At 38.4% G+C, this 12957-nt stretch overlaps 1 protein-coding gene across 1 annotated transcript in view; it reads right to left on the bottom strand.

Moving 5' to 3' along the window:
- Positions 1-12957, bottom strand: part of LOC133549830 (peroxidasin) — a 115110-nt gene that overhangs the window by 40265 nt on the left and 61888 nt on the right. The window contains exons 6-9 of the mRNA XM_061895662.1: positions 9648-9719; positions 7007-7176; positions 5990-6107; positions 4302-4471 (exon numbers count right to left, since the gene is read on the bottom strand). Of these exons, the coding sequence (XP_061751646.1) occupies positions 4302-4471; positions 5990-6107; positions 7007-7176; positions 9648-9719 (530 nt within the window). The remainder of the gene's footprint in view (positions 1-4301; positions 4472-5989; positions 6108-7006; positions 7177-9647; positions 9720-12957) is intronic.

Genomic DNA, 12957 nt, shown 5'->3' with positions numbered 1-12957 from the left:
ATCTTGGTAGTAGCATCATATTTGTAGTGCAATCCAAGATAATTTCTTGATTGTGTCTGCTATTTAACATCAGCATAGCGATTGGACATGTAATATTTGCGCCAATATTACAACAGACATAATTTGCACTAGTTATCATGGGAAATGTGGTCTTATTATGGCAAAACACTACCACTTTGATCAAATCAACCAAAACTGAAAGCTCTTAAGTGGGGTTTTAATAGGGTTGTTAAAAAAAAGATTCACATCAAAATCGCGATTACTATTTGGTTTGATTCAAAATTGGATTGTAATTTTCAAAAATCAAAAAAAACATTTTAAAAATAGATTTTTAAGGCCATCTGCAGCTTACTTGCTGCACGTACAAATTCATTAAAAGCAAATAGGAACTTTTGTAACCTGTAACAAAAATGTTTTATTACCATTGTTATCCCAAATAATGATAATAATGCACTTAGAATTTTGCGTCTTTACTCCATTGGAGATTTGTATTTTGGCTTAAATTAATCTTTTTCAAAAGCGGAAATGGCCAAATAAACTAAAAATATCAAAACTACAGTATTATTGCTCACTCGATGAGACCAAACCAATCAGAGTGCACTATTCAGTATATGGGCAAATAATTAGCTCAGCCGTACTATTTTGGATTAAATGAGTACAACGTTTTTTATGTCTTAGGTATGAAAATACTTGATTTGTAATTGATAAATCTAACTTTGCAAAAATTAATTTATCACGATCAGGCATGGACTCAATTAATAGCCATATATGAGGGTTTACTGTATCGTGAGAATCGTGTTGAACTGAGAATTGATTCTTAATCGAATTGTCACCACAAGAATTAGAATCAATTTGAATCGTGAGGGATTCACATCCCTACATTTTTTATGGAGTAAGAGTCAAACTAGGTTAGACTGAATTAACAGTGCTTCTGCCGGTTGGAGACAAGTAGAACATTTCATTTTGCCTCAATTGCTATAAGACACATTATTAGTTTATTAACCAAATTCCTGAAATTACCGATAAATTAGTGAAGTGAATTGAATTATATTTATATAGAGCTTTTTCCTCAAGTGACTCAAAGCAATTTACACGGTGAAACCCAATATCTAAGTTACAATTAAACCAGTGTGGGTGGCACTGGGAGCAGGTGGGTAAAGTGTCTTGCCCAAGGACACAACGGCATTGACTAGGATGGCGGAAGCGGGGATCGAACCTGCAACCCTCAAGTTGCTGACACGGCTGCTCTACCAACCGATCCTATACTATCTAATTCAAATTAGAGCTGCAACAATGAATTTGATTATAAAAAAAGCTTTAATTAATCATTTAATGAGTATAACCAATAAAAACCACGACCTCCACATCCAGGTCTCGACCTCACTGCAGTTCGTCGTCGTAATCGACTTGATTGGGCCAATGCTCAGATTCGATGGCGTCTGGTATGTTGGAGATGTGTTCTCTTCACGGATGAATCCAGGTTTTCAGTGTTCAGGGCAGATGGCAGACAGCGTGTGTGACGTTGTGTGGGAGAGCGGTTTGTTGATGTAAACGTTGTGAATCGAGCGGCCCATGGTGGTGGTGGGGTTATGGTATGGGCAGGCGTATGTTATGGAGAACAAATGCAAATGCATTTTACAAACCCCGTTTCCATATGAGTTGGGAAATTGTGTTAAGCTGTAAATATAAACGGAAAACAATGATTTCCAAATCCTTTTCAACCCATATTCAATTGAATGCACTACAAAGACAAGATATTTGATGTTCAAACTCAAACTTTATTTTTTTTTTTTTGCAAATAATAATTAACTTACAATTTAATGGCTGCAACACGTGTCAAAGTAGTAGGGAAAGGACATGTTCACCACTGTGTTACATCATCTTTTCTTTTAACAACACTCAATAAACGTTTGGGAACTGAGGAAACTAATTGCTGAAGCTTTGAAAGTGGAATTCTTTCCCGCTCTTGTTTTATGTAGAGCTTCAGTCGTTCAACAGTCCAGGGTCTCCGCTGTCGTATTTCACGCATCATAATGCGCCACAGATTTTCGATGGGAGACAGGTCTGAACTGCAGGCGGGCCAGGAAAGTACCCGCACTCTTTTACTACGAAACCACACTGTTGTAACACGTGCTGAATGTAGCTTGGCATTGTCTTGCTGAAATAAGTAGGGGCGTCCATGAAAAAGACGGCGTTTAGATGGCAGCATATGTTGTTCCAAAACCTGTATGTACCTTTCAGCATTAATGGTGCCTTCACAGATGTGTAAGTTACCCATGCCTTGGGCACTAATGCACCTCCATACCATCACAGATGCTGGCTTTTGAACTTTGCGTCAATAACAGTCTGCATGGTTCGCTTCCCCCTTGGTCCGGACGACACAATGTCGAATATTTCCAAAAACAATTTGAAATGTGGACTCGTCAGACCACAAAACACTTTTCCACTTTGCATCAGTCCATCTTAGATGATCTCAGGCCCAGAGAAGCCGGCGGCGTTTCTGGATGTTGTTGATAAATGGCTTTCGCTTTGCATAGTAGAGCTTTAACTTGCACTTACAGATGTAGCGACAAAGTGTATTTGGTGACAGTGGTTTTCTAAAGTGTTCCTGAGCCCATGTGTTGATATCCTTTAGAGATGGATGTCGGTTTTTGATACAGTGCCGTCTGAGGGATCGAAGGTCACGGTCATTCAATGTTGGTTTCCGGCCATGCCGTTTACGTGGAGTGATTTCTCTAGATTCTCTGAACATTTTGATGATATTATGGACGGTAGATGTTGAAATCCCTAAATTGCTTGCAATTGCACTTTGAAAAACGTTGTTCTTAAACTGTCTGACTATTTGCTCACGCAGTTGTGGACAAAGGGGTGTACCTCGCCTCATCCTTTCTTGTGAAAGACTGAGCATTTTTTGGGAAGCTGTTTTTATACCCAATCATGACACCCACGTGTGCCCAATTAGGCTGCACACCTGTGGGATGTTACAATAAGTGTTTGATGAGCATTCCTCAACTTTATCAGTATTTATTGCCACTTTTCCCAACTTCTTTTTCACGTGTTGCTGGCATCAAGATATAAAGTTAATGATTATTTGCAAATATGTTGTCTTTGTAGCATATTTAACTGAATATGGGTTGAAAATTATTTGAAAATGATTGTATTCCGTTTAATTTACATCTAACACAATTTCCAAACTCATATGGAAACGGGGTTTGTATTAATGGCATTTTTAATGCACAGAGACACTATGACGAGATCCTGAGGTCCATTGTAGTGCCATTCACCGAGAACATGACGTCATGTTGCAGCAGGACAATACACTGCCCCATGTTGCAAGGATCTGTACACAATTCCTGGAAGCTGAAAACATTCCATTGCTAGCATACTCACCGGACATGTCACCCATTGACCATGTTTGGGATGCTGTGGTTTGGCGTATACAACAGTCTGTTCGAGTTCCTGCAAATATCCAGTAACTTCGCACAGCCATAGAAGAGGAGTGGACCAAATTTCCACAGGCCATAATCGACAACCAGACCAAACGGTGGTCACACCAGATACTGACTGTTTTTCTGACAACCCCCACACCCACAAAAAAACAAAACTTCACGTTTCAGAATGGCCTTTTATTGTGGGCCGCCTTAGGCTTACCTGTGCAATATTCATGCTTTTTAATCAACATCTTGATAAGCCACACCTGTGGGGTGGGATTTATTATCTTGGCAAAGAAGAAGTGCTCACTAGCACAGATTTAGGCAGATTTGTGAACAATATTTAAGAGGTATAGCTATTTTTTGTATATAGTAAATGTTTTAAATCTATCAGTTCAACTCATGAAAAAAGGGAGCAAAAATTAAAGTGTTGCGTTTATATTTTTGTACAGTATACAAAAAAGTAGATGTTTTTATCGGAGAAAAACCCACAGGTGGCAATTGACATTTTATACCTGTGCTTCCACTTTCTGGCTTTGAAGTTTTTCAGCAAAACCAACAGCTTTCCACTAATAAAGTCAGTTTGAATGCCAACTGTCAGTTGAATGGCATTGACTCTATAAGAAAAGACACCATCTTCGGCTCAATGAGAACTGCTATTACAAAAAAAAAATGTAACCTTGATCCAAATAAAACTGTGACCTGTGCACACAAAAACAAAACGGGCGGATGTTTTGACCATTAAGCTAGTCAAGTTTTGACGGTTTACTATAAATACTTCACTTGGCCTTGGTTGCAAATTACAATTCCCAACTTTGTTAAGCAACATTATTGATTCATGACATTAAAAGATTAAAAGCAGTAACTTACATGGGGCTCCAAAATAGCGCAGTGTGACCTCCGAGGTCTTCACCTCCCCTGCCACATTTTTGGCCATGCACTGGTAGACTCCCTGGTCGGTTTCTCTTGTGTTCTGAATCATTAGCGTGCCATCCTCAAGCAGATTCAGACGACTGTCATCTCGCATGTTAAGTGCATTGCTGACAAAATGGTACAGAGATGAACAGACCATTATGCATAAATAAATTGCATTGGTTGTTGTGTGTCACATAGGGGTGTAACGGTACATGTATTTGTATTGAACGGTTTCGGTACGGGGGTTTCGGTTCAGTTCGGAGGTGTACGGAACGAGTAGACATGCTAGCAGCTAGCAGGCTAGGACAACATGTAAAAGCCAGAGCTGGAAGACCCTCCTGCCTCGTTATTATCTCCCGTTTGGGAAAACTTTGGCTGCGCCATACAACAATGGAGGACGGAGGTTTGCCAAGATTGTTCAGCAGCTGCTTCTGACAACATGTCAAACATGTGTTGCACCTTTCCTGCTTCCGGCTCCCATAGTGTCTCCCTTGCGCGCACAACCCTTCACCCTACTCGGCAGTGGGCCTTCACAGCTCCGGACTCCAGGGTAAATGAAGAGCTTAGCGATTAGTTGCAAATTGTGGCTTTATTGAGGTCTTGCACACAGCCAATCCAACAAAACACTAGCCACTCCTGCGCTCTACCGCTCCCTCACCTCGCTCGCCCGCACACTCACTGACGTCACATGCGGTCACATATTAAAGGGCCAGACACACACACGCTACTCTCATAACACAGTGGTTCTCAACCTTTTTCCAGTGATGTACCCCCTGTGAACATGTTTTTAATTCAAGTACCCCCTAATCAGAGCAAAGCATTTTTGGTTGAAAAAAACAGATAAAGAAGTAAAATACAGCACTATGTCATCAGTTTCTGATTTATTAAATTGTATAACAGTGCAAAATATTGCTCATTTGTAGTGGTCTTTCTTGAACTATTTGGAAAGAAAGATATAAAAATAACTAAAAACTTGTTGAAAAATAAACAAGTGATTCAATTATAAATAAAGATTTCTACACATAGAAGTAATCATCAACTTAAAGTGCCCTCTTTGGGGATTGTAATAGAGATCCATCTGGATTCATGAACTTCATTCTAAACATTTGTTCACAAAAAAGAAATCTTTAACATCAATATTTATGGAACATGTCTACAAAAAACGGCGGGCGGTGTTGATGAATGTGGATCCCGACTTAAACACGTTGAAAAACTTATCGTGGTGTTAGCATTTAGTGGTCAATTGTATGTACTGTACTGTGCAATCTACAAAGTCTCAATCAATCAGTCAATAAAAGAAGCACTTTATATATAGAAAGGTTTTGTTAAGAAACCATTCTGAGCCTTAACTTATTTAGTTTTTATTTTATATATGTTATATATGTATTAACCCTGGCAATGGACCATGTGTGTATATGTATGTAATGCCGTTGTTTACAAATTTGGTAAATAAATAACCCAAAAATGTATATTTTGTTGTTTTCTTACTGTACCGAAAATGAACCGAACCATGACCTCTAAACCGAGGTACGTACCGAACCGAAATTTTTGTGTACCGTTACACCCCTACTGTCACATAGTAACTCTTTTTGTAAGCGGTATCATTGAAGACATAATATTTTCACAAACGGATATATACTTACTTGTTCCTGAGCCAGATGATCTGCGGTTTCGGGTTGCCCTCAGCTCTGCAGGTAAAGTAGACCGTGTTTCCTGATGTAACATCCACATCCTGGGGCTCCGAGGTGATCCTGGGTACTTCTGCAAGTTTTAAAAAGGAGGACAATTATGCAGTGGTATGAATGCTTGTCTGTATAGTACTTTCTTATAACTGTGCCATTATCACTCTGCCCCAGCCTTGGGTTTTTACCATCTTTCAGAGATAATAATACAATCACTGAAAATTAAAAAAACACTTTGAAAAACAATTTTTTCACATTCTCACTCTTTGTGTTTGGATTTCCAACAATTGTAAGTGGACCTCTTTATTAAATAATTCCCATTTTAATAAATGTGCACTCTTAATTACACAATTCCACCAATACATACAACTGTCAAAAATAATGGCTGTGAGTGTTCTAATGCGAGGTTCAGGAGTCAAATTCCTCAATGACATTTTGCTCCCAACCATAGACACAGCTGGTGTTGTATGAAGTGTGAAGCAGCTGGGTGCTTGACTACAAAGAAAGGCTGCACCTGCTTATGTATGTTTGTGTGCATGAGTAGGCAAAGATGACTTAAAGTAGAAGTCTTCTGTAGGGAGACAGCCTAAACGGGATTTACTGTATAAAGTCTTCTTATTGTTGGATTCATGTTTACATGTTTGTGTCAAGATATCTGAATATTTTACTTTGATGCATGTTTCACCAACCTCATATTATTTATCATCTCACAATGACCTCACTGACACGTCATTAAGCACACCTGCACAATACAATGAGCTCCAGGAGCTGTACCAAACGCCTTGCCTTTTAACAAGCACATACTTCAAACGATGTGTTTATAATTGTGGTTGTAGTGGTGATGTTTTCCTGTACTGCATTACACTGATAGTCCAATAATAAGATGTGAAAAACTGAATCTCTCATTCTGAATGTGCAATTAGAAATTCAATGGCATTCCTAGAATAGCATGCGCATTTGTAGTATTTGTCTCCATACCGCAGCTGAGCTCCTCGGCAGTGAGGGTGGCCACTGATCTTCCCTGCAGGCGTGTTGGGAAGTCGCACGTGGCGGCAGCTTGGGCATTTCCTGACTCCGCATACTGCTTCAGCAAGTCCGCCAGCCACAGCAACTCACAATCACAGTTCAATGCATTGGAATCCAGTCGCCTTAATAAACAACGTGAGTGAGGAAGATATGATACAAGCATCATTGAAAAGCTCTCTGATAATTTATTAACTACTACAACACACTTCTAATACAGATCAAAGGGCAGGATTTTCCACTTGGCCTCACGTTGAAGCAACTGATTGGACAAATAGGTTTCCTCTTACAACTGCCATTTTAGGTCACCATTAAAGACAAAATAGTCATTAATTCTTCACTGAACAGCAAAAATGTTGAAACTGCTAAAATCCAACTTAAATATTATTGAAAACTACATGGAACTAAAAACATAAGCAGGGATAAAGAAGCTAAACAAATGATAGCCTCAACATGAAACAAAAATTGATCATTGTAATACCGATAAAGCAGCACTGTAGTGCTGACACAGCATGATGCAGCCAAGCAGGTCTACTAATATTAAAGTCCACAATATCTGGACAATTCGTGGTTGCTATGGTAATATCAACCAAACCATCATTAAAATCCAGTATAGCATGAAGATGGTTTTGAAGGTGTTATTTTCTGTGTAACTTTAATGTCTTGAGCAGGGGTATTCAACAAGGCTTTGGGGGGGATAAGTTTCCAGAAAGGTAAGGATTGGAGAAACCAGCTGTTTCCGTTCACTATTAGTCTTAATTTGTATATTCTAGAGAAACAGTGTCTTCTACAGTAGACGTTTGATTTTGGTCCTTAAAAATAGCAATCAAAGATCACTCTATGACAGCACTGTAGTGTTTTTAAGAATCTACTGCAAAAATGTGAGTCACTCACAAGTTTTCTGAACTGAACAAACCTCCATTTGAATGATGAAAAGACAGGACCTATATAACTAAAGAAGTTTAACAAATGACTACTGACTGCTTCTGAATAAGCAAGCTCCAGCAACACCTGTGGAACTGCCAAAAAGTTGAAGACTAAAGTAGTATCTTGAGGAACCCCTCAATTACAGTATGTAAATCACAAGTTTGGACCCCAGTGTTCTGTTTGCTAGCAAGATTAAAATGCCAGTGCAAGGATCTGCCAATCGTCCAAGTTCCTTTATACAACAGCAGAACTCGAGTGTTTTTAGGAATTCATTACAAAAATGTTTGTCCCCCAAGTTTTGAAGTGAAGTGAAGTGAATTATATTTATATAGCGCTTTTTCTCAAATGACTCAAAGCGCTTTACATAGTGACACCCAATATCTAAGTTACATTTAAACCAGTGTGAGTGGCACTGGGAGCAGGTGGGTAAAGTGTCTTGCCCAAGGACACAACGGCAGTGACTAGGATGGCGGAAGCGGGAATCGAACCTGCAACCCTCAAATTGCTGGCACGGCCACTCTACCAACCGAGCTTAATTTAAGGGCCAGAATGGTGTTGCCAGTCTGGATTTGGTTACAAGGCCGCCAGTAGCATAGCCCTGGTCAAGAGCAGTGGTTCTTAACCTTGTTGGAGGCACCGAACCCCACCAGTTTCATATGCGCATTCACCCGAACCCTTCTTTAGTGAAAAATAAAATGTGTTTTTTTCAAATTCAAGACAAAGTTGTATGTTTTTGGTAACACTTTAGTATAGGGGAACACATTCTAAGTAACAAAGACTTCATTTAGAATTATTTGGACACGAGGGGAACATATTCCAAGTAATAGAATATGTTAGTTATTTGGTTAGGGTTAGGGTCAGGGTTAGAGGGTTAGGGTTATAATAAGGCCATGCCGAATAAGGCATTAATTAGTACTAGAATTTGAATATTTGGTTAATTAGTACTGTAATACGCCAATAGGGAGAAGTTTGTATTTACACGAAGAGTCGGGTGTGTTTTGATCTCCGCCGAACCCCTGAGGTCGACTCACCGAACCCCCAGGGTTGGATCGAACCCTGGTTAAGAACCACTGGTCTAGAGTCTATTGTGGTGTAGAGTCATGTGATGGGATGGGAATTTAAATTTTAGAAATAAGCTCAAAACTTTGTAAGCCATAGTTGCTTCCTTGTTTTAAGATCCTAGATCCTTGAGACGGAGTGGCTCGGTTGGTAGAGCGGCTGTGCCAGCAACTTGAGGGTTCCTTGTTCGATCCCCAGTTTCCGCCATCCTAGGCACGTCCGCCGTGTTCTTGAAAAATATATTTCAACTTTGCTCCTAATGGGTTGTGGTTAGGGCCCTGCATGGCAGATCCCGCCATCAGTGTGTGAACGTGTGTTTGAATGGTTGTATGTGGAAATAGTGTCAAAGCACTTTGAGTACATTGAAGGTAGAAAAGCGCTATACAAGTATAACCCATTTTGCATTTACATTTCAAAGAAGCTCAAGCATCTTTCATACATTTTTTTCAAATCTTTCTTCTAGACCCTACCCAAAATGAATGAAAATAGTGTGTTTGCCTTGTGAAAGAAATCATGATGTTGGGAGGCTACACAATACTTAACTGATTAACAGGTCCATCTTTGTACAATGTGTAAGGTGGAAAGTATGTTTTAGGGCTTGTCCACTTACAGTCGTTTCATAGCCTGCAGATTAGTGAAGGTTCCTGGGACAAGCTGGGTGATTCTGTTGTTGTGCAAAAACCTGAAGGAGAAACACACGCAAATGTTGTTGCATCATACCCTGATAAAAAAAACAAAAAACTAACTCTTTACTCGTTATCTTTGAAGTTATTAATGAAATATTCCAACACATGGAGAACAGACTGTGCAATTTAGAACTATTTGTCGAACTATTTGTTTGTTTTGCATGCAAAACTGAAATCATAAAGAGGATTAATAAAAGAGGCCCTGCGATGAGGTGGCGGCTTGTCCAGGGTGTACCCCGCCTTCCACCCGATTGTAGCTGAGATAGGCGCCAGCGCCCCCCACGACCCCAAAAGAGAATAAGCGGTAGGAAATGGATGGATGGATGGATGGATGGTTAATAAAAGAGGAATTCAATTTGATATAGAATATTTGGTTAAGCATTTTAAAGGTAGCAGTAATTGCGATAACACAAATTAAAGTATGCTCAGTTGTCAGGGACTTCCTTTGGTACATCTGAATACGTTAGTTTTTATATACTGGTATTTCACCAATAATGTGTCCAAGCAGCACCAGGTGTATTTCAAAATCCATGTTACTGGACATGCAACATATTAAAAACACCTTAATCATAAAGAACACTATCTGGTTTATGATGCATTGAGAATGTGATCTATGTAAATAGTGCACGTCTACCTCATGAAGATGTTTGTGAATGTATATTTAAGGGGATTTGTCAAAGCCTTGGTTTTTTTCTTACAACTGAATAAACTATGTTAAATGCTCACATTAAATATGCGTATTTATCGCTACAATGGAACCTACTTGGCTATTGGCAAATGTTCCCCTGCATGTAATAATTAAAGAAGGAAGACAGTCCTTACAATATTCTTGGCCTTGTGGTGATGGAGGCCAGGATGTGTTGTCACTCCTCGATCTAATCCAGCACTTTCATGCTGTAATCGCTTCCTCTTTGACTACTCTCTTTTTTTTTCCCAGGCTGATTGTCCCATAATAATATTTTTGGAAGTGGAAAAAAATGGCTAAGAATACCTCCCAATATTTCCTGATAGCCATTGAACAAATAAACTACTTGAGTGAAAAAACACTTACATCATCCCATGGTTCTGACAAGACAAATGAAACTTGAGGAGGCTAAATGTATGCCAGGTTTCAACTTTTTAAATATTTTCATCTCTTATTTAATTAATGTTTGTTTTTGCTAGCTTGAAGAAGAGATAAAACCCAGTCGTGACTTCATGGCGGGCCTGCAGAGAGGTACCTGGCTGCACTAATTTATGGTTGCCTTCTGCATACCGTTCTCGAGTCATTTGTCCATATTTCCAGATCGAATTTAAGACTTTATGTATTGCCATACATTTCAAGTAGGCTACACATGAAAATATTGATACTTAAATGCATGCCGCATTTAATTTATAATTTTACATAATTGGCGAAACTGAGAGGGACAAACGGTAGAAAATGGATGGATGGCAATGACAAATGACACCGTTAAAAAAGGGTAGGACTAAATAAGCTCTGCTTCTTCCAACTCCTTTTCGAACATGTTGAAAATGGAAACAGGAAAATGTGATGTATAGTTTAGTTTAGTCTTCATTTAAAGGGACAATGCACAGAAACATTTAAGTTCAAAGACAGAGATGTTCTGTACCAGATTATAGCTAAATAGCTAATTTCCATCTGTAGTCCCTAGCTACCTAAATTAAAGAGATACAAAAATCATGCAATAAAATCATTACAATCATGTTATATAAATGCATGTTCGACATAAACTCAAACTCAACTCAACTGCCAAAATTAAAATACAAACATGACAAGCAAAAGAATAACCAATGGGATAGGTTACTTTATTAGTCCGCAAAGGTAAACTTTTTTTTGCAGCCAGCTAAATCAGACGAGACAAGACAAAGACACTAGGTTTTTGTGCAAGACAGTCTTTTGGGGGAGAAAAAAATAAAATAAAAATAAATTGAAATAATATATATATATATATATATATATATATATATATATATATATATATATATATATATATATATATATATATATATATATATATATAATATATATAGTCTAGTCTGACCCCGCGCTAAAATATTAACGACACCTGACCTAGGTCTGCTTAATCTCTGGCAGACCAGGTATGTGTGAAGCGTGTTAAAAAGCAGAGTCATGATGCTATCTACTGTAAAGCGTTGTAACAACAAGCTACATTTACAGACAGTCCCGTTATAATGTGTTAAGCTACTAGTGCAAACATGTAGCACCCAATTTAATTGTGGTGTGCAGAAGTGCAAAAATGGGGTACACAAACAAAACTACAAATATACGATTATAAACAACTATAATGTATACCAACAATTATAACCTAATTGTTTAATAAACTGTAGCATTTTTACTTAATTGACGTTCTACATAATGGTAGATAAAAGTGGTGACAGTGATTTGTTGAGCAAGTGTGTACATTATCTCAGAAAAAGTAAAAAAAATATGGAAAACTGTTGGTAAATGAACAAACACATCTACATACTTGAATATATAAATGCTAACATTAAATATTGTCAAAATACTGTCTTTTTCGAAAAGCGGAGCAGATGAAGACAGTCTTTTGGAAAAAAAATCACTATTCTCAAAAAAATTTATTTTGGATTAATAAGGTTTTATAAAAGGTATGAATGACAAGTCGTACCCCAAATACTATTGCAATACATTATATGTAGATGTATTAAAATATAGTATATTGTCAATGTGTCACGGCTGTTACACCGGACCATGTCTTTATGTTGGGTTTTGTTAGTGTTCTCCGGTATTTTGTGTTAGTTCCTGTCATGTGCTTTCATTTTGACAGCTTTTCCGATTTTGTTGGTGTTTACCCATGGCTGCTTCACTTTTGTCCCAGAGTGATTCCCCCTCATCTGTTTTCTGTTTGCAGTCAAGGACTATTTAAGTTGATCCTTTTTCTATCTTTGTTGTGGGGACATTGTTGATGTTATCTTTTCTCTATTCGCTGGTGACCATAGACGATCCTTTTGGAAACGAAGCGCAAGTACAGTTGTACTGTGTGGACGCCGTCAGCTCCACATGCTTAAAATCACAACAACCTCCAGGGGTCTCTCTCCAATGACGAACCGCGTGTTAACGCTTGACACATTGTTAACACACAAGAACGATCAATAGAACAACAAAATGTATTCAAAATACCCATGGATTTCATCATCTTGCTTCAGACAAGTAACATTAAAGAACTGTCATGATTAATCAAATAAGTTATGTAT

Source organism: Nerophis ophidion, linkage group LG03 (genome assembly GCF_033978795.1).
Source record: "Nerophis ophidion isolate RoL-2023_Sa linkage group LG03, RoL_Noph_v1.0, whole genome shotgun sequence".
In the NCBI taxonomy this organism is placed as follows: Eukaryota; Metazoa; Chordata; class Actinopteri; order Syngnathiformes; family Syngnathidae; genus Nerophis; species Nerophis ophidion.
This window is presented reverse-complemented; position numbering and strand designations above follow the sequence as displayed.